The sequence below is a fragment of the Corythoichthys intestinalis genome, chromosome 22, assembly GCF_030265065.1.
Source record: "Corythoichthys intestinalis isolate RoL2023-P3 chromosome 22, ASM3026506v1, whole genome shotgun sequence".
In the NCBI taxonomy this organism is placed as follows: Eukaryota; Metazoa; Chordata; class Actinopteri; order Syngnathiformes; family Syngnathidae; genus Corythoichthys; species Corythoichthys intestinalis.
The window spans coordinates 24,856,453-24,875,843 of record NC_080416.1 but is presented as its reverse complement, the minus strand read 5'-3'; the positions used below and the strand labels follow the sequence as shown (position 1 = coordinate 24,875,843).

The 19,391-nt window shown below is 40.4% G+C and overlaps 1 protein-coding gene across 2 annotated transcripts in view; it reads left to right on the top strand.

The window, feature by feature from the left end:
* The window catches only part of arid1ab (AT-rich interactive domain 1Ab), a 110,737-nt gene that overhangs the window by 45,961 nt on the left and 45,385 nt on the right, over positions 1-19,391 (top strand). For both annotated transcript variants that reach the window (XM_057827845.1, XM_057827844.1), the window contains 2 exons: positions 2,526-3,131; positions 4,911-5,027. In XM_057827845.1, the coding sequence (XP_057683828.1) occupies positions 2,526-3,131; positions 4,911-5,027 (723 nt within the window). The remainder of the gene's footprint in view (positions 1-2,525; positions 3,132-4,910; positions 5,028-19,391) is intronic.

Below are 19,391 nucleotides of genomic sequence, written 5' to 3'. Positions count from 1 at the left end.
TGCCAGAGACTAAATAACTACACCCGCTGCCTGTCAATACTTCGGTATGTTTTGGCTGGGGAAATCCACGTTGATTTCAGCACAGTGTGCACGGCTCTTTTGCCGTACAATAGAAAGCAAGGTTGTGCCGAACCAGATCCTTAATGAACTCTTCCAGCCAGGCAGCGAAATGAAATGCATTCATGAATCGTGCAGTCAAAACCTCCCACCCTCTTCCACTTTGTGGTTTTTATGCCCATTGTGTGTAGTACGATTGTCGCTCTCTCATGCCTGGTGTCTGACTGTAGACGAGTGCCCTTCAGATATAAAATAAGGTTTCTATACTCTTTTGTGTTTGAGACATGTACAGTACTTGACAGTGTTTTAATGTGCACTGGGTTTGTAGCAACGTTTTTTCTTTAGCATTTATTCAAAAACCTCTCCAAAAAAAATCACATGCCTTTTTTTGTATGCGGTTTCTCTCAAGGTTGATGGTCTTTTTCGGACATTCTCAATCACATTCAACGTAAACTGTTTGCACAAAGAACGCTTTGTATTAGAAGTTCAAGGGGTTGACGTTAAAACCTTTTTTGTTTTGTGTTTGTTTTACATTGCTGTAATTTTATAAGTTTTTACTGTATGCATTTCTATGTACTTTTCAATGAGAAATACTCTTATTATTACACCCAGGGAGCGAATTTTCTCCCTATGTTTAATCTCATACAAAGAGCTTCTTTGACTAGTAGCTGGAGGAACGAAATCAAGGTGATGACTCTGCCTATTGAAACATTTGAATGTAACTTTGAGAAATATTGCCAGGTGGTGAATATTGTAATACCGTTTTAACGTTTCAACATCAGAAAGTGCTTTCCAGACAATTTTGCTGTGATGTGTAATCTTTAGTGCAATTTAGAAGACTTACAGTAAGTGGCACTTTCCTACCTTTTTTCCCAGGCCTTTATAAATGGCATCAATGTGGAATGGGGCATGGATCAAGTCTACTTCACGAACTTTTATCGTCAAAGATTTTACTTGGGTTTGAACAACTAGATTTTTGAACTACTGGAGAGTGTTAAGTGGTTCAACGTCGGATGTGAAGAACTTTTCACTCGTTTACTTGATAGAGTTGAAAGTACATATCGCCAGACATCAGATTCAGGCAGAATTTATTATACATGGCGGAAAACACTCAGGTGACTTGAAGTTCCGTTCGGAGACCCCCAATCTGGCAAAATTTTGAAATTGTCCTATATGAATGTGTGACACAACATCTGTTTTCTGGGGGAAGAAAAAATTTGAACAGGAGGTTATTTTTTGACACCTTTAAAAGAAGGTCAAATTTTAAGGATTAAATTCCAATACCATACTTTAATTTTTGCAGTGGACTTTTAAAATATTTGTGGATAATGTGAATGCAAGATACTGATAATAAAAGACTCCATATGCATAAAGGGTAAATATAAATGTGAGTACATAACTATCTATTTATTGGTATTTAGCCTTGAAGCCTAGCTTTATGATTTAAGCATCTAATGTGTATAATACATTGATATTATCCCATAATAAGCAATCCAAATGGCAACAAGGGTCAAAAAGATAAGATGCAAGTCAGCATGCAAGTCGGTTAGCCTGCTGTGTCCATAATTCTCGCGCTAGCGTTCGACTGCAATGTCTTTTAGTGGCTTTCGGGTAACTCGAGGTGAGCTCCTTATTAAAGACACCATGGTTTTATCCAGATATTGTCACGTACTTACCTTGTTTCGATCCATAAAGTCCGAGTAGCATGTATCACAGAGTATCAAGACACAGCTGTGAATGGCCACAGCCGCTTTGTGGCGATTTTATGGGTGAAACACTGTAATAGAACAAGGGTCGTGATGCAGAATTCATAGACAACAAGGACTGGTCGAGATTTTCTTTTTCAAATATTTACCCTTTTAAACGTTTTTTTCTTCTTCAATTTTTCTTTGTTTGGATCGATTATTTATCATCTAAAATATCGGGGGAAACTGCAGCAGTCACAAAAAAAAATTAATTAAGCGATAGTTATGAGGTAGATATCCTTGACCTAATTACAAACACTATTTTTTTCACTGTGACGTAATTTGTTCAAAGGTTAAAATATGCGAGTGAATAATTTTTTAAAGTTTATTTTTTTAAACTTAATATTAAACATCAATTAATGATTCTAAGCAAAACATGATAGACATTTCGAATAATACATGTGATTACTTACCTTTTTATGGCTCGGTTGAAACAAAAGTGGCTGCGCAGTGTCTGTAAACGGGGGTCTCCAGGGTAAAACAGACAAATTTAAAATAGTCCGGGGGCATAATGCGCCATGAAACTGCTATGGCAGCATATAGACACATTGTTCTATAAATACAACAGTTCTTTTGGCTTAAAATACAGCAGTTTATTTTAAAGAGGGGTGCAAGAGCAGAAACTGCTTTTTCAACCTTGTCTGTGTTTTCTGCCGTATGTATATTTTTTTGCAATGCAAATTTCAAATGAACTACAACTGATTCATCATCATCTTTCTCTAGATGTCGGCATATGGACAGCAGGGGCCAGGAGGCTATGGGCAGCAGGGTCAGGGCTACTATGGTCAACATGGTGGCCCTCCTCACCCGGGCCAGCAGCAGACACCTTACCCCGGCCAGCCCCAAGGTAGCGCCGGGGCTCCCTTCCCACAGCAGGGCCACCCTTCGCAGCCGCCAGGTCAACACGGGCAACCTGGACCCCCTTACTCCCAATCCCAAGGTCCTCACGGTCCTCCAGCAGGGCAGGCGCCTTATGTATCCCCCCAACAACAGTCGAGCCAACAGCAGCCACAAGGCCCTGGTCCTCAGAGCCAGCAAGGCTCTCAAGGCCAGTCTGGCTACTCTCAAGCTTCTGCGCCAGGCCAGCCTACACAGCAGCAAACACCACCGCAGCAGCAACAAGGGGCGCAGCCACAGACACAACAACAACAACCACCACATCAGCAACAACAACCGGGAAGTCAACCTACTCAATCCCAACAACCTCCGAGTCATGGCCAACAAAGTCAGGCGTCACCGTATTCTCAGACACCACCGCTGCCGCAGCAGCAGCAGCAACAACTACAGCAACAGCAGTCGCCATATCAGAGGTTCCCACCACCTCCCCAGGTATTAACACAGCTGCTTCTAAAACACCATTCTCATTGGTGAAACCCATATGTTAAATTTCCTATGGCACAAAAATACCCTGAACTCGTGTTTATTGTGGGATGCTACTGTACTCAAATAAAAAATAATCTTTCACATTTCCTGAGATTGCTGGCCATCAACCTTTCTATTCATGGTAGGGCTGGGCGATATGGCCTTAAACATGTATCACGATAAATTTGAGCAGATTCATCTCGATAACGATAAATGACGATAAATTCGCCCAAGCGGACTGTTATATAATTTGAAAATCTGAATCAATGCATGAAATACAGATTAACTATTTCTTGTTGATTTATTTACCAGCATTCAATTTGATATACTGTATTTAACAATTGTACATGCAGTCTAAACATTAAGTTTATAAAAATGTATTGTAAGCAATAAGAATTCAAGTATGAACATTTATAACAGCGCGTATGACTTGAACAATGTACATTGTCAAAATCAATATGCCTGTGCAAACATGTAATTGTAACACAAATGACTTGCAGCTTGAACAGTACACTTCAAAAAGACAACTTATTGTTAATGGCTGCTGTGACATAATTATTAAATACAAGTGTTTACTTTATGGTTTAAGGGTTTTTTTCCCCCCCAGTGCATTTTTTAATAAATGCACGCACAATAAAAATAGCTGGGGCCATTTCTCGGTCATTATAAGTTTTGCCGTTGGATTGTACTTTATGCTGAATGCTTTACCATCACAAAAGCTATCAGAGGAATCACACACAGACAGATACAAAATAACGCCACATAGTAATTGCTAGATGCAGTCCGTGCCCAATCCACTCATTAAGTTCAGCCGTTTCGACAAGGTTAGAGCCGCTATCCGACTCCATAACGTTCATTTGTAGCGTTAGCCGCTAGCTAGCGTTAGCCTGGCTACCAGTAGAAAGCACTGAAAGCATCTCCGGAAATCGTGAGAACAAAGGAGGACAGCGGGTGAAAGCCCGTCTGGATGCCACCAAGAGTCTACTAAATGTCGGTTGAAAGTTTGGTGAACCTCCCTTAAGCCACACTCCATCACGTTTTGCTTGTAGCGTTAGCTGCTAGCGTTAGCTTACCGGGCTTTTGTTTGATTGGCTTCCTGATGATCACGTGACTCCCTACGTAAGCACATTCACTGCTTTCTTAAAGGGGAATGAACATAGACGAACAACACAGAATCAAAGCGGGATGAAAAGACTCTATTTTCTTGTTTTATTAATTTACCGAATTTACCGACATGGTCAAAATTACGTCGGTCATCGTTAAGAATTTCGGTGACGGCAAATTTTCGGTTTACCGCCCTGCTCTAATTCATGGCATTATTTAATGTATAGTTGGTCACAACGTTTAATTTTCTATTTAATTTTATTTTCTGTCGAGCATTGTTGTAATGTCAGCACCAAATAAATATCAAAATAATATTTTTGTAATTCTAATGTTTTAAAAAATAAATGACATAAAAAGTAAAACCAAATAATAATGAACTTCATTTTGTCGTTTTTTCCCCATACAAACATAAAAAATATTGTGGATAATTGGTTTCAGCTTTCAGCTTTTGGTTTTATTCCGTGTCAGCCCCAAATTTTCATTTCATTGCATCCTTACATAAAACTTGAAATATAATATAGTACTGGTGCAAATGATTAACCACAGCATAGTGGCAATTCACTGCATTGTAAACAGAATTATTTTACTAATTTTTTTTTCTAAATGGATGTTTTTGGTTGTTTTCTTTTGTCCACGGAACAGGAACTCTCCCAAGATTCCTTTAGCTCCCAGTCCAGCGCACCTCCTTCCAACCAACCCATGCCTTCTAACAAGAGCAGTCAAGAAGATAGCATGCAGGGCAGACCATCCAGTTTGCCGGTGAGTCCTTTGAGTGTCCTGACTTCATATTTCCCATCTTTTCTGCAAGCAGCCAATTTCAAGTTGTGTGAGGAGTTATTACAAAAGATCATACTGGCCATGAGGGGTATGACAAATTGACAATATAGCGAAATGGTGGTTTATCACGAGACTTTTTGTCCCAAAAGTTTATCTGTGTTTTCGCCAAGAATCTAAATATTTTTAAAATGTGTCACTGTTTAGGGGGGGGCAACAGGTTGCGAGCAAAATCCTCCATTAGAATAGTGTATACTATCGATGGCGCTAGACATCCAATTAATTTTGACTGGATTGGACGTCTAGTGCTGTCAGTGGCACTGAAACCAGAGCATTCACAGCCAGTCTTTTGTGGGCATTTACAGGTCACTTCCTGTTCATTTGAGGTTATTTAGAGGTTACCGTATTTTTTTGACTATAAGCCGCCACCCCCCAAATTTGACACAAAAACGGCATTTGTTCATAGATAAGCCGCACTGGGCTATTAGCTGCAGCTGTCCTGTATTATGGGATATTTACCCCAAAAGATATTAACCGGCAACACGTTATTTGACAGCAGCATCATTAGACTGTCATGAGACCAAATGAACAGCCTTTAAGCGTTGAACCAAATGCTCCAACAAGCTTCATTTGACCCTCACTGCTCCTTTGGGGGAGACAGTCAACCTTTGCTGCCACCCTTGTCAAAACTGTTGTCGTCCAACATGCCTCCTAGCATGCATTGCAGCGCTACGGATGTAAATAACAATCAAAATCCATGTGCTAATTTTTTTTTTTGTTTTTTTTTTTTTGTCACTGTTCCAGTTGTTTCATTAATTGCTAGTTATGGTATTTGGTAACACTTTATTTGACAGTGGCGCCATAAGACAATAATTATGACATGACACTATCATGAGCATTAACGAATGCTTATAACACATGTCGTTTAGTGTCATCTGGCAAATTATCTCACTCAGTTAGTAACGTAATTTGCCGGATGACTCTGAATGACATCTGTCATAAGCATTTCGTAATGCCCATTATAGTTTCATATGACAGCCTTATGACGCCACTGTCAAATAAAGTGTGACCTCTTAACCCAAATAAATCAACAAATAAGCTGCGCAGGACTATAAGCCGTAGAATTCAAAATGAGGGGAAAAAGTAGTGTCTTATAGTCCGAAAATTACAGTACTTCCTGTTGATTATGAGTCACTTTCTATTCATTCTGTGTAGTGCTGCAACGATTAATTGATTAACTCGACTAATTCGATTAGAAAAAAAGATTCAAATTCAATTTTGCTGCTTCGAGTATTCGTTTAATTAAAACGGTGTTATCATGGTTTGTTTTGAAAGTGTTTGCATTTAATTTATTGATTTGGGTGGATACACTGCCCTGTACTGACAACAGTGAATATGATATAATTCATTTCACATGGTTGAATCCGGCTGCTCCCTGTTAAGACCAACATAAGCTAATGTTTCTATGCATTCATAATGTAGTTTATAGGTATATTTAGCTGTTTTTTTGTGGGTATATGTTTGAACAATTTGTAAAGAGCATTGTAAAACAAAAAGTTAGCATGTTATAGCATTTAAGCTAGCGAACTTTTGCTATGTAAGTTAACCAATTGTTCTTTTCTTGTACTTAGATCCTCATTTATTAATTTTTATACTACTTGAGGCTCAGCTCAGGAATTTAAATTTTTTATGTTATCCTTATCCGATTACTCGATTATTCAAACTAACCATTTTATCAATTAATCTACTATACTAAAATAATCGATAGCTGCAGCCCTAAATTGGGGACATTCTTGAGTTGCTTCCTTTTCAGTAACCCAAATTAAACAGGATGTGACTCGTAAATGCCCCAAAATCAACGCCCATAGACGGCGAATGATCTTCGCTGCCATCCGTCCCACTTCAAACGGATTGGACGTCTACCAGTGATAAACTCAGCTTGTTTTTCTGTTTATTATTCGTTTGATAGAATATCCTAGAATGATTTCCTCACCCATGTCTCTATAATTGTTGTATCGCCATTTTTAGAGCCTTGTATTGCGAATGTATGGTATCGTGACATACCCCGAGCTTCCCAGTTTGATTGAGAACACTTTCGAATTTAGCATGGACGACACACTCTACAAAACGAAACGTTATATTCTTGATTTTTAGCACATTGGCTGTGTTTATAGGCCACTTTTTGCAGCTAACTTCATTCCACGGCCTAGGGAAAGGCAAGTGAGTAATGAGATCATTAATGAGAGACAATGAAAGTGAGAGAGCAACCGTCAGCGGGGCGACGGACGGGCGAGGGAAAAGACGCGGGGCGGGCGAGTAAATGACTTCAAATGGTGTGAGCGATCCGTCGGCGTGGGAGCGAGAGAGGAATGATAAGGAAGGCTGTCTACGCCAATAAGGGATGCCCTCAGGATGTGTTACCCTCCTGTTTATTTTCTCTCTTCTTTATTTATTTATACATCTCTGCGGGCTCTAACCATTGGCTGAACCGGCCACGCTGAGGCTATTTTTACTTTTTCTCTTTTTTTTTTTTCCTCCCCTTTTCTCCACCCCTCCCTCTGGCTGTCTTATTGGGGATTCCCTATCTGTGCTCTTTGATTAGCTGCAAGACATTAATCTGCTTGCCTCGGCGTGTTGGAGTAGATGACTTTGTACAGAGTAGATCATGTCAAAAGAGCCTGACAGTTTTTAGCAAAACTAATCGGACAGTGCAATCTTGTAATGTATCGTCTTATTGTATTTTGATTATGAGTATCATATTAACGTCATTCACAGCAAATGCATTTTAACTTGGATGGCTGGTCATGTTTCAGTGCCATCAACGGCGAGAGACGTCAATAGCTGTCAATGGCAGCCGGGGATTATGCAGGTCATTAAAAATCATTAAAAGTCATGAAATGGATTTTGTCAAAATTCAGGCCTTAAACAACATTAAAAAGCATTCAACTAAATGTTCTACGCATTTAAAATTGCACAAGTTTGATGGTCAAAAAAGCTTTTCTCATAATTTATTAGAGGTGTCCGATATTATTAAGTAGCTGATAATATCGGCCGACCAAAGTATTTTAAATGAATATCGACATCAGTTTTTTATTATCGGTTTTGGGTAAAGGTGGAAATCTTGGGGCACCTCGCGATCCGATTACGATTCAGAGACTATGATGCGATTATAAATCGATTATTGATGTACAAACCCCATCCCCAGCTATTAGCTGCTTTTAATTTTTCATACATTAGTTACAAAAATAGTAAAAAAAAAATAATAATAATCCACTCAGGTTTAAATAAACTACTATTGCAGTATCAAGTTCACAGTTCAAACAGTAAATAAAATGCTCAAGTCCCCATTCTGTATCAGCAGCTTTAAACTAAATTCTATCTTCAATAGAATAAATCGTACCATTTTGCAGAAATATATGTTTATCCAACTAAAAATGAACTCGGGTACAAATGAAATGCAATGTGTACTACTACTTCAATACAAATGGCTCAAAAAAGTGCTTTTCTGCTTTAAGTTGTGTAAACATAAACATGTAAACATTAACGGGTTTCCCTGAGGTACAAATAATTAAAAATAAAAAAAACTTAAGTCCTTTTGCATCTGAACCTCAACAATATGCAGGACAGGTCAGATATATGACAGTAGCATGTCAGATGGCTAAAGTTACCAAGCCGGGCAGTGACAACCATAATAGCTGCGTTGTCCGTAACAACAGAAATGTCTTTTTGTGTGATGTTCCATTCATTTACGGCACCGCTTAGCAGTTCAACCATATTAGCAACCTTGTTCATTGCTTTTTTTGAAGCACGTGTGCTTTCAGCTTCCACTCATCAGTTATGAAATGGGCAGTTACTGTAACAAACAATTCGGGGGATACAGATGTCAAGTGCTGCAACGTATAATCGATTAACTCAAGTATTCGATTAGAAAAAAATATTTGAACTAAATTTTGTTGCTTCGAGTATTCGTTTAATTAAAGTGGCATTGTAATGGTTTATTTTGAAAGTGTTTGCATTTAGTTTTATCTATGCGGATGGATAGACTGCCCTCTGGTCTGCCTCTTTTCACATGGCTGAATCCAACTGCTCCCTGTTACGACCAACATAAGCTAAGTTTTTGTTTCAGCTAATGTTTTTTAATGCATTCTTGATTTAGTTTATAGGTATATTTAGCAGTTTTTTTGTGGGAATATGTGTCTGAACCACTTGTTAAGAGCATTGTTTAAAAAAAAAAAGCATTTTATAGCATTTAAGCTAGCAGACTTTTTCTATCTAATTTCGCCAATTGTTCTTTTGTTGTACACAGATCCTCATTTAAAAAAAAAAAAAAATGTTTATATCGTTTGAGGCTCAGCTCAGGTATTTTAATTTTTCATGTTCCTTATTCGATTATTCGAACTAACTAGTCCATCAAATAATCGACTACTAAAATATTCGATAACTGCAGCCCTACAGATGTCCACGCATCACACATAACTGCGACTCTGTCTGCATTCGACAGCGATGACACGATTTCTACTTTCGTCTGCTTAGCAATATAACGTAATTCGGGACTGCCGTGTCAGTGAAACGGCATCTGGATGTGATGACGTACCTCGGCTTGTTTTCAACATTCTTCGAAATCCCCAGATTTTCTCGCAGAATCCAAAATAATTTCATAAGTCTTGTAAATTAATGGGTGGGTCTGATCTCACAGAGAGGTTGGTTGGTTAGGTCAGCCATGATTGTTGCTGTTTTTTAACTAGCAGCATGAGTTGAGTTTCTCGGTCCATTCCTCATTGCATCCCGAAGACTGTGCTGGCTGTGTTTAGAGTTCTGCTTTACTTGGCATTAGGGCTGCAGCTATTGAATATTTTAGTAATCACGTATTCGACTAAAAAAATTCTATTGCGTAATCGGATAAAACATATTTTATTCTAGGTAAAGAACGATTATAGTCATACATGGGAAAACAAGACATTTCATCTAATACTGAACCATTTTGAGTCAATCAATGTCTTTATTTTCGATGTACATTGTTGAAAACAGCCAACAATTGCATCTCAGATGTGACTACAAAAAAAGACTAATTCACTGCTTTTATTTAAAAAAACTCTTATTTCTTACCTAAAAATGTCATTACGCTTGATAACACACATCCCTTAAAAGTTCTGTGTTTTTCCTACGTGTTTCAATTGAATTTCCAATTGTGTCAAGCTATTTTTAAGTTCTAGTTAAGTTTTAGGTTTGTCTAAACTAAGTCCTGATAGGATTTTTGAGTGTTCTCATTGTTCAAAATAAATGTATAATAGCTGCTGTATTGGAGCACATTAGGCACCAGTGCTTCTTGGTGTTTTATCCATCAATGACTACTGAGCTAAAAGTGACAGTTTGTTTTATTATGTTTTTATTTTACACCCTCATCACATTACAGTGCTGTGTTTTTAGAGATTAAATAAAGCCTGTATGAAAGACACGTTTGCCACGCATCGAAAGTAGTCATAATTGATAGAAAGTAGAAACCTGGCCCGCCGCAAGGCTAACTTTACGTTAGGAAGGTACAGTAACGTTAATCTTATTTATTAGCGCTACGTTAACTTAATTTTACCTTGTCCCGAGTATCGCTCCTGCACTCTCGGAGTAGATGGGGTGCCTTCGGTGGAGCTGCAGCATTGAAGACGTGCTGTGGTGTTATGCAAGCACTGTCTTACGGTGAATCCATGAAACAGTGTTCGCCTTGGTCTCCAGCTTGAAATGCTCCCACACTTTTGACATGTTCTGCTTTTTCTTAGTGCCTTTCTCTTCGCTTTCGTCGGCTTCGTCGTTGCTACCTCTATATTTATACATGGTTGAAATCAAATATATCTGCCGCCTAGGTCTTCTTCCTGTACGCATGGGATGTTGGCGCGTTGTGCCGCATTTAAAGTAGTCCGGGCAAAACGTCATGCTTTGAGCTGGCAAAGTTAAATGATTCCTCGAGGCGGAAAAAATTCTGCGATAAAATTTTAAAATCGACTTACTCGAATTATTAGGGTAATCGTTTCAGCTCTAATTAGATACCTCATTCACTATACTGGAGCTGTGTGCCTTTGTTGTCATTTTAAGCCAGAAGCACTGTGTGAGCCAGATGTGATATGGCAGTACCTTATTGGCACTTTGCACTTGCACCAAAAAAACTGATGTTTGCACTAGGGATGCAACGATAGTTATGTCACGGTTCGGTACGATTTTCGATACAAGGGACACGATTTTCGATTCAATTCAATACATTTAATGCTCTGAAACAAAAAATGTTTTTTAAATAATTTTGCTAACAAGCAAAATAACAATGCCATCATAGAAACATGCATCATAGTGCATAATATTTATGTGCTTACTTCTTACTGATCTGAAGAAATTTTGTATAAAAGTGCTGAGAACAATCTTTAGTGTTTGTAAAGTGAGGCAAGGCACACTGTTGATTGCTATTAATCTCTGCAGGTATGTTTACCACATGACAAAACACCCTATTTGTGATACGAGTCCATCTGTGTTACGTAGTGAATTAACAATATTTACAGCATTATCTGTAGTCACTGGTATGGATTGATTTGGCCTGCCCAACTTCCATTCAGTCATGGCGGTTTTTAATTCATCGATGTAGTACGGGTATATGGATTACGTGTCCCATGATCACTCTGGGCTCACGCAGCCAATGGCATGTAACTTGGGGGGATCTAATGTAGCACATCTAGGTTGCTATTTGATTATATCTAATGTGTGCGCGCAAGTGTTGTTTGGCATTTTAAAAAAGTTAACAAACGCCACAGAAGTCACGTCTGCTCATCACTGCACAAAACCAGCATTTGACAATCGAAGTACAGCGCTCTTAATTTGCCACTCATTGTTCATCATGTAACCATGAATTAGCTCTCTGTGACCCACGGTCTTAACCTGTCTGTAGTCAAATCAAGGCTGCGAGCGGCAGAGTTTGTTTTTTCAAGGCAAAACTGCGCCGGACATTTTAGCGAGAGAGACGACAAAAATAAATTCGGAAAATACATTTTGGGAGCTTTTAATTTGGATCGAATGTTTTTGCGTATTTAATCGAAGAAGGCGTATCGAATGGTTCAATATGAAATCGAGTATTGTCGCATCCTTAGTTTGCACTATTTTCATTTCAACAATATCGTGGTGCAATGTAGACTTTTTCCAGAACTTCAGTTGAAGTTATCTTATTTTTCACAGAATGTTTATGGGAATACCTTAATGTTGTTACATTTATCATTATAAATGTATCCAGTGGGGCATCACAATACAATTAGCCATAATATGTTAAGTCCACGACCGCATATATTGGTATCTGTTTGGTATCGGTATTGGAGTTTCAGAGTTGGATAACATCGGGATATCTGTTACCGATTAAGAAGTAATTATCGGAAAACTACTTACAATTTGTGTGTGTGAAACTATCTGCTGTTGGGCAAGGGAATTCAATTTGTTTAAAGTGGCATTAAAAAGCATAAGTGTGATTTTCTGATACCTGTAGAAACCTCCTTCTTCACCACAAGAAGGAGGCGAAGCTCTCGATTTACCAGTCGATCTACGTTCCTACCCTCACCTATGGTCACGAGCTGTGGGTCGTGACCGAAAGAACAAGATCCCGGATACAAGCGGCCGAAATGAGTTTCCTCCGCAGGGTGTCCGGGCTCTCCCTTAGAGATAGGGTGAGAAGCTCGGTCATCCGGGAGGGGCTTGGTGTCGAGCCGCTACTCCTCCGCGTTGAGAGGAGCCAGTTGAGGTGGCTCGGGCATCTGGTTCGGATGCCTCCTGGACTCCTCCCTGGAGAGGTGTTCCGGGCATGTCCCACCGGCAGGAGGCCCCGGGGTCGACCCAGGACACACTGGAGACACTATGTCACTCGGCTGGCCTGGGAACGCCTTGGAATCCCGCCGGAGGAGCTGGCTGAAGTGGCTGGGGAGAGGGAAGTCTGGGCTTCCCTGCTAAAGCTGCTGCCCCCGCGACCCGACCCCGGACTAAGCGGAAGATAATGGATGGATGGATGGATGGCTGTAGAAACCTTGGTTAATTCATAAAATAACAAAGCCGTTTGAAAAGCTGGAAGGTTGTTTATGTGTTTGTTTAGTTTGAGTGTTGTAAGTGGAAATACAGTAACTGTGTGGTCAGTGTAAAAACTATTTTTAAAGCATAACTGGTTCGTCTGTCACGGTCAATGGCAGCCAATGAATCAAGTATGACAAAAAAAATTTTGCATAATAACTTTATGCAAAATTTTTTTTGTCATACTTGTATTCATTTTCCATAGTTTTTGTCCTCAGTGTTGCTCCCGCAGTCTCATCCCACAAGACAATGTGGCGATAACCCAAAATTAGGTCTGAAAGAATTGAGGAGAAGCGATCATGCGTCCTGTGACGTATAAATTCTCAGGGTTTAATAGATCAGTGTCTTGATGTCTACTACTTCTTAATGGTTTTAAGATGGCAAACTCAAAGAGTGAATCAAGAGAACCAATTTATACTTTATTGTGCCTCAAGTTGTTCCAAGACATGATTAACATTCCATTCCACACAAGTTCTTGGTAATGAATGGACTATTATCCGCATCCGTCATCCCTACTATACTACATCTGGATTTTAAAAAATATCATCCTGTCTGTTGGAGGCTAGCTGCCTAGAATTTAAAAAAAAAATTTTTTTTTTTTTTTACTAGCCTTCACATCAACCGCAGTTGATGTCTGCCAGGGGCTTGACTCTTGAGGTGGGTTTAAATGTTTATGCACCTGAGTGCATGGAGCGAGGCAGCTGTCGGACTGAAGTTGGCAGGGTTATGTGCGCTTGTGTGTGTGGCCGGGCCAAGGAAAAGCAAGCAAGCAGGCAGCAGCAGGCAACCAACTAGCTGAGCAAGTTGAACTGGTTTCTGGTTCGTTTTCAGCCCCTGGCTCCACGACACACGCAGTTGACTGTTGAGCATTAACCGCCTAGCTGCAGTCATATCCAATTTTGTTTTTACCAAGTTTACCTGACATGGTCCTGTACTGTGTAATATAAAAACAGAAGTCTTTTTGCGTCGGTGCCTTGAAACATGAGATCCTTGAATGACATTAAGGATCAATGTCAAAGCTTCTATTTGGAGGACCTTAAATGTTGGGAAATCTCCGCAGAAGCATCTTTGATCCCCAACCCCGGATGTGACACTTCCTCTCCATGTCAATCTGCGAGAAAGGGACCCCCAACGTATCAGCTTTCCTCCTCCCCTCTCTATTTTAATCTGGTTGTTGTCCTCGCGCATGTCTTTTGTACACCCTTTCTCCAGTGTTGGCTTAATCCCGCCAAAGTCCGCCCACTGGCTGCGCGATTCGTCTTTTTGGTGTCTGAATGTGCTCGAGACTTTGAGAGGAAGGTCACATGTTGGTCACACACTTTGAGTTTGTTTTACTTGGCTTCTCATCATCCACCCCCTCCGAGCTCTTCTATTTGCTTCTTCGGCCTCTCACGATATAAGAGAATGTAGCTGTGTTCGTGATGAACCGAGGTCAATTTTCTTTTTTTTTCAAGCATAAATGCTACATGTGTTCTAAATGAATCTCATTGTGCATATTTTTAAAAGTTTTAATGTTATTCCAAATTGTGAAAAAGTATTTGTTGGACCATACAGAGCTAATACAGCCCTTGTGTTCACACTAGGCCTGAACGATATTGGGAAAAAACTATTGTTGCGATTATTTTGGAGTTTGCGATATATTGCGATATTATATTGTGATATTTGGAAGAAGAAGAAGAAAAAAAAATGTATATATATATATATATATATATATTTTTTTTTTTTTCTTTTTAAAGAAATTTTCACTAGATGACTTGAATAGGTGTTTGGAACGACTTTGGATGATTGACCGTGACCACAGCATACAGTGATCCCTCGTTTTTCGTGGTTAGTGGGGACCAGAACCCGCCGCGATAAGTGAAAAACCGCAAAGTAGCGCACCCGCCCCCCCAAAAAATTTTCTGTGCGTGTTCAATGTATTGATTGAGTTTTAACATTGGAAAGAGATACATATAAGACATGTTTTTTTCACTTTTTTCCCCCAAAAGTATGATTTTTTAAAAAATAATATTATATTTTAATAAATGGTTTTTAAGCACTTCAAATGTAATAATTATGATCAGTTTTAAACATTACTGTCCCACCGAATCATTTTTAAACAAGAATAAAGTACTGTAGCAGAAAAATGCTTGGCTTAATTAAATGCTTCTGTTTACCTACCTTGCTTGCGATTCCTGGAGTGACATGTAGTAATTACTAACTCCTCAAGATCACTTCTAGCGTTTATTGCCACATAACATAACATGTCCGGCTGCCACTAATGTCTCGACACATACACATTCTTACCAGCGCACCCTTCCATGCGCAGCAGCTATTTAACAAGTTAAATGATGATTGACGTATGAGGCGCATATAGGGGCAGTTTACATGGCGACTCTGCGACACAAAGATGCAATGACTGAGTAGCAGACTTGCCTCGCGTGCATATGGTGTCGGCGAAGACAAAAAATTCTGAATCCTGCCTCCAAAGTGGAAGAATCCGATTGCGGAGGATTGAGGGGGGGCTTCCTCAGCATGCATATCAACGGCTCCCGCGGCGCGAGATCGCTAACGTCAGCACCCCTACATGTCACATTGGGCGTGCGCAGCGGTGCTACCAAACATTAAAAACAGCAAATATGGCAGAATGTCGGCTTTAATTTACTGTTTTAATAATATTTTTAAATTAAATAAGTTGAATGTTTCCATTTTTGTGCCTATTTGAATAAAAGAAAAATGCCATTGCTTCGAGTGGGCGGGCATATTTTTTCCGGGCTGAGGGAGCTTGTTGGGGTCAAAGTGCATCATTGTCTGTCGCCCTGTAAATCTGCACTGCCCCCTAGAGCCTGGCATGAATACTACATCGTTTTCATGCGGAATAGCGACGTTGTTTGAATGGAGACGCAAACGCAAATGCAATTTTGAAATTTTTCTTATTCTCGGATAGTCACGTTGTAAACGGCCCCATAAAGTTGGCTTCTCTGGCAAGATCAAAGACAACAATCTGTCAACATCGTTAACTTTTATTAAGCGAGTGCCACACTGACTTAGGAACTGAGCTGGGAGAGGGAGGGAGGACGGCTGTGCGAGCGCATGAAGTTTGTGGATAAAAAAAACAAAACAAAAAAAACTATCACACGTCCTTGCAACAATTGCAAGGACATCCTTATAACTATGTTGTTAAGACCAACATTAGGTGTTTATTTTTTGAGCTGATATTTTTTTTAATGCATTTGTAATTTAGTTTGTAGGTATATTTAGCTGTTTTTGTTGGGAATATGTGTTTGAATAATTTGTTAAGAACATTGTATAAAAACGTTAGCATTTTATAGCATTTAAACTAACGTACTTTTGCTCTGCAAGTTAGCCATTTGTTCTTTTGTTGTACTTCGATCCCCATTTATTTATTTATTTTTTATACTATTTGAGTCAAAGCTCAGGTAATTTATTTTTATATGTAAGTGCAATTGTGCAAAATTTTAAACATTTTACATCTCCTAACATATATTCTGCAACGCATTAAATGTTCCTAATTCGATTACTCGATTATTCTAACTAACTAGTTGATAGATTAATCGAATACTAAAATATTAGATAGCTTCAGCCCTAAGAGAAACATCTTGGTTCAAATAAAGATTTAGCGGTTACTACAATTAATACCATAGGTGTTATTATAGCATAATAATAATTTGTTTGCATCATTTCCTAAAGAGACAATTTTGTGGTGTTTTAGTTAACTTAATAGAATACTATTTTAAATATTTTATTTATCACGTACATTTTTTACATGGGAATCTTCCATTGTTGTAAAATTTACCTCATGCAGATTTATTGTAAATGTCATTAAGTCCAATTCCTGTTTTGTTCACAAAAGATGGAACAATTTTCCTTCGGGTTCCGACGATGTACAGTGGGAAAACCAAATGGTGGATGTGGGATTTTTGGCATACTGTTATAGCCCTTCCTCTGGATTTGATCATTGTAATGTGCCCAGTTACTTTTAGTTAATTTTTTTATTCACATGTACACTGGACCCATGGTCCTGGGGATTGTTTTACCCAGGAGAACAAACAGATAATGTTTTCTCTGTTGTTGCCAACCACTGGCCTGGCATGCACGTTAGTTTATTTTTTTTTGTTTGCACATACCCTTACAACTTGTAAACCATCATTACTATTCCAACCTTCTTGTTTCCCTTAAAAGTTCTCTATCTGAACTTTGTCGTCAGTATGTAGCAACTAGAATTCTCCCCCACCCCCGAGCACAGATTTTCCTCTCATCCAGTGCATTACCCAAGCTCTTGGGACCACCCATATGAGGAAAAACACCCCACAGTCCCTCTCACCAAATCACCTTTAACAAGGAGAGACTGCTGATTGTGGCTCCTCTAGTCGGGCCCTGATCATGGCCTTCTTTCCCTTCCTACAAAGCCTCCTCATTCCCTGCTCAGCCCAGCCCAGCTCGGCGCTCCTGCGGCAGCTAAGCTTGTTTTTGCGACATAGCTCTGGAGCACTCAGCCTGACAAGGCCGGCCCACTTTCCACCCTCCCTCCCTCTCGCTCTCCTAGCCAGCCCAACCCCCCCTCCCTGCCTTCTTTTTTCTTCCAATATTACTTTGGTATTTTGCTTCATTTCTCTCCCTTTTTTTCAGTTCTGTGTTTATCCCGCTGTTGTTCTGCTCTCTAAATTCTTGTTTTCTCTTCCAGTCGCCCTTTCCTCCTCCCTATGGTTGTCGTCGGCTCCCTCCTTTAGTAAATCAGCTTTCATAACGCTGTGCAGCACAGCCTTGTTTTGCGAGGCTGTGACGCTGGCTTATTCAGAGTGCGGGGCCGGTTTCCTGTTGCTATTCTGGGGCCCTCGCTTCCTGTGTCGACTTGTATTATTCAGATTCCCAGGCACCTCTCGCTCACTCCCGCCCTCTTCTATCTGTCCTCCCTTTTCAGCCTCCGCCCCCTACCTTCTAATGTGCGATTTTTAATTAATGTACTCGAGAAAATTCAATGTGCTGACAAAGTGTGTTGTTTTGCTTTTTTTTTTTTTTTTTTTTATTCCCGGGCTCGGATGAACTGGTTTGTCGGCAGCAAGCGAGTGAGCGAACGCGCTCTGTTTGCGCTCTAGTGTGAGCCTGCACACAGAACACACTCCCCCCACACCCCCCCGCTGCCTGCCTTCTTTGCCGCTCACTCTCACACACTCTGCCGCGCCCCTCCCCTCTGCCTCCATTTGTGCTAGGCTGAGCTAGTTTTGCAGCACAAAGACTGTGGCTGACTGCAGCACTGTCTGTCTGTCCCCTTGGCGTTCTACTAGCTCCCCCCCTTCCGGAACTCGCCTGGATGGATGAGAGGGTCCCCACAATGAAATTAGCCCGCACTCCGCCAAATAAACCCTCGCTATATAATTCCCCCCCATCCCCCTGCTAGATATTAGGCGATTTTTGCAGCGCCCTCTAGACACCCGGAATGTGTGACAGCAGCAAGGGGAGGGGCGACGTGTCGCTGTAAAGCAGGCAGACTGGCTGTAGGGCCCCCCTATTACCGCCCCTCCCTGTCCACATCTCCCTGAGGCCCCTCCATCTCTCAGCTCTCTGAAGGCCAGAACCCCTCATCGAAGACTGGGCAGCTGCCTGCTTCGTTGGGGCATCTGCGCTCTGCTCTGGGACTCTTCGTTACCATTGTGATAGCCACAAAAGGCCCCCCAATACACACACAGGCACTCTCCACGCTATTCACAGCAATCAGAACCCCCTTCCACACAGACACACACACACCACCTCCTCCCTCCACCACTTCTTTCCATCGGGCGACACACAGACTGCTGCAGTGTTTGTCCCACCTTTATTGTTCCCCCCGCTGAGAACTCCAATTAGGCTAAAGTGGAACATTTAAAAAGTAACTGCCTTAGCTTTTGATCCCAATTCTCACCTGATGAAAAAAAACACCCTTTTTGATGTTCTCCTTCAAACTTTTGCTTATTCATGCTTCTCACTTTATATTATTCCGCCCACGTGGCTGACGGTTATGAAGTAGCAGTGTAATGGTGACCTCTGGGGAGTTTGCGCTTGAGTGGATGTAACATAAATCTTTTTCTTTTTTCTTTCTTCTTCAAGGATTGCTAGTTGTTACCTATTCGATGCTCTGTACAGGTTCAGCAAATGCAAACTGTCCTGTATGCCTGTGTTGGATGTGAAACCCTGTAATGGCTGCTTCTTGCTGCATGAGGCAGGGGCCTTGCCTCGCCTTGCTTCTCCTCCTTTCTCCACCACTTCTTTTCCTCACAGTGGAATGGGAGTGCC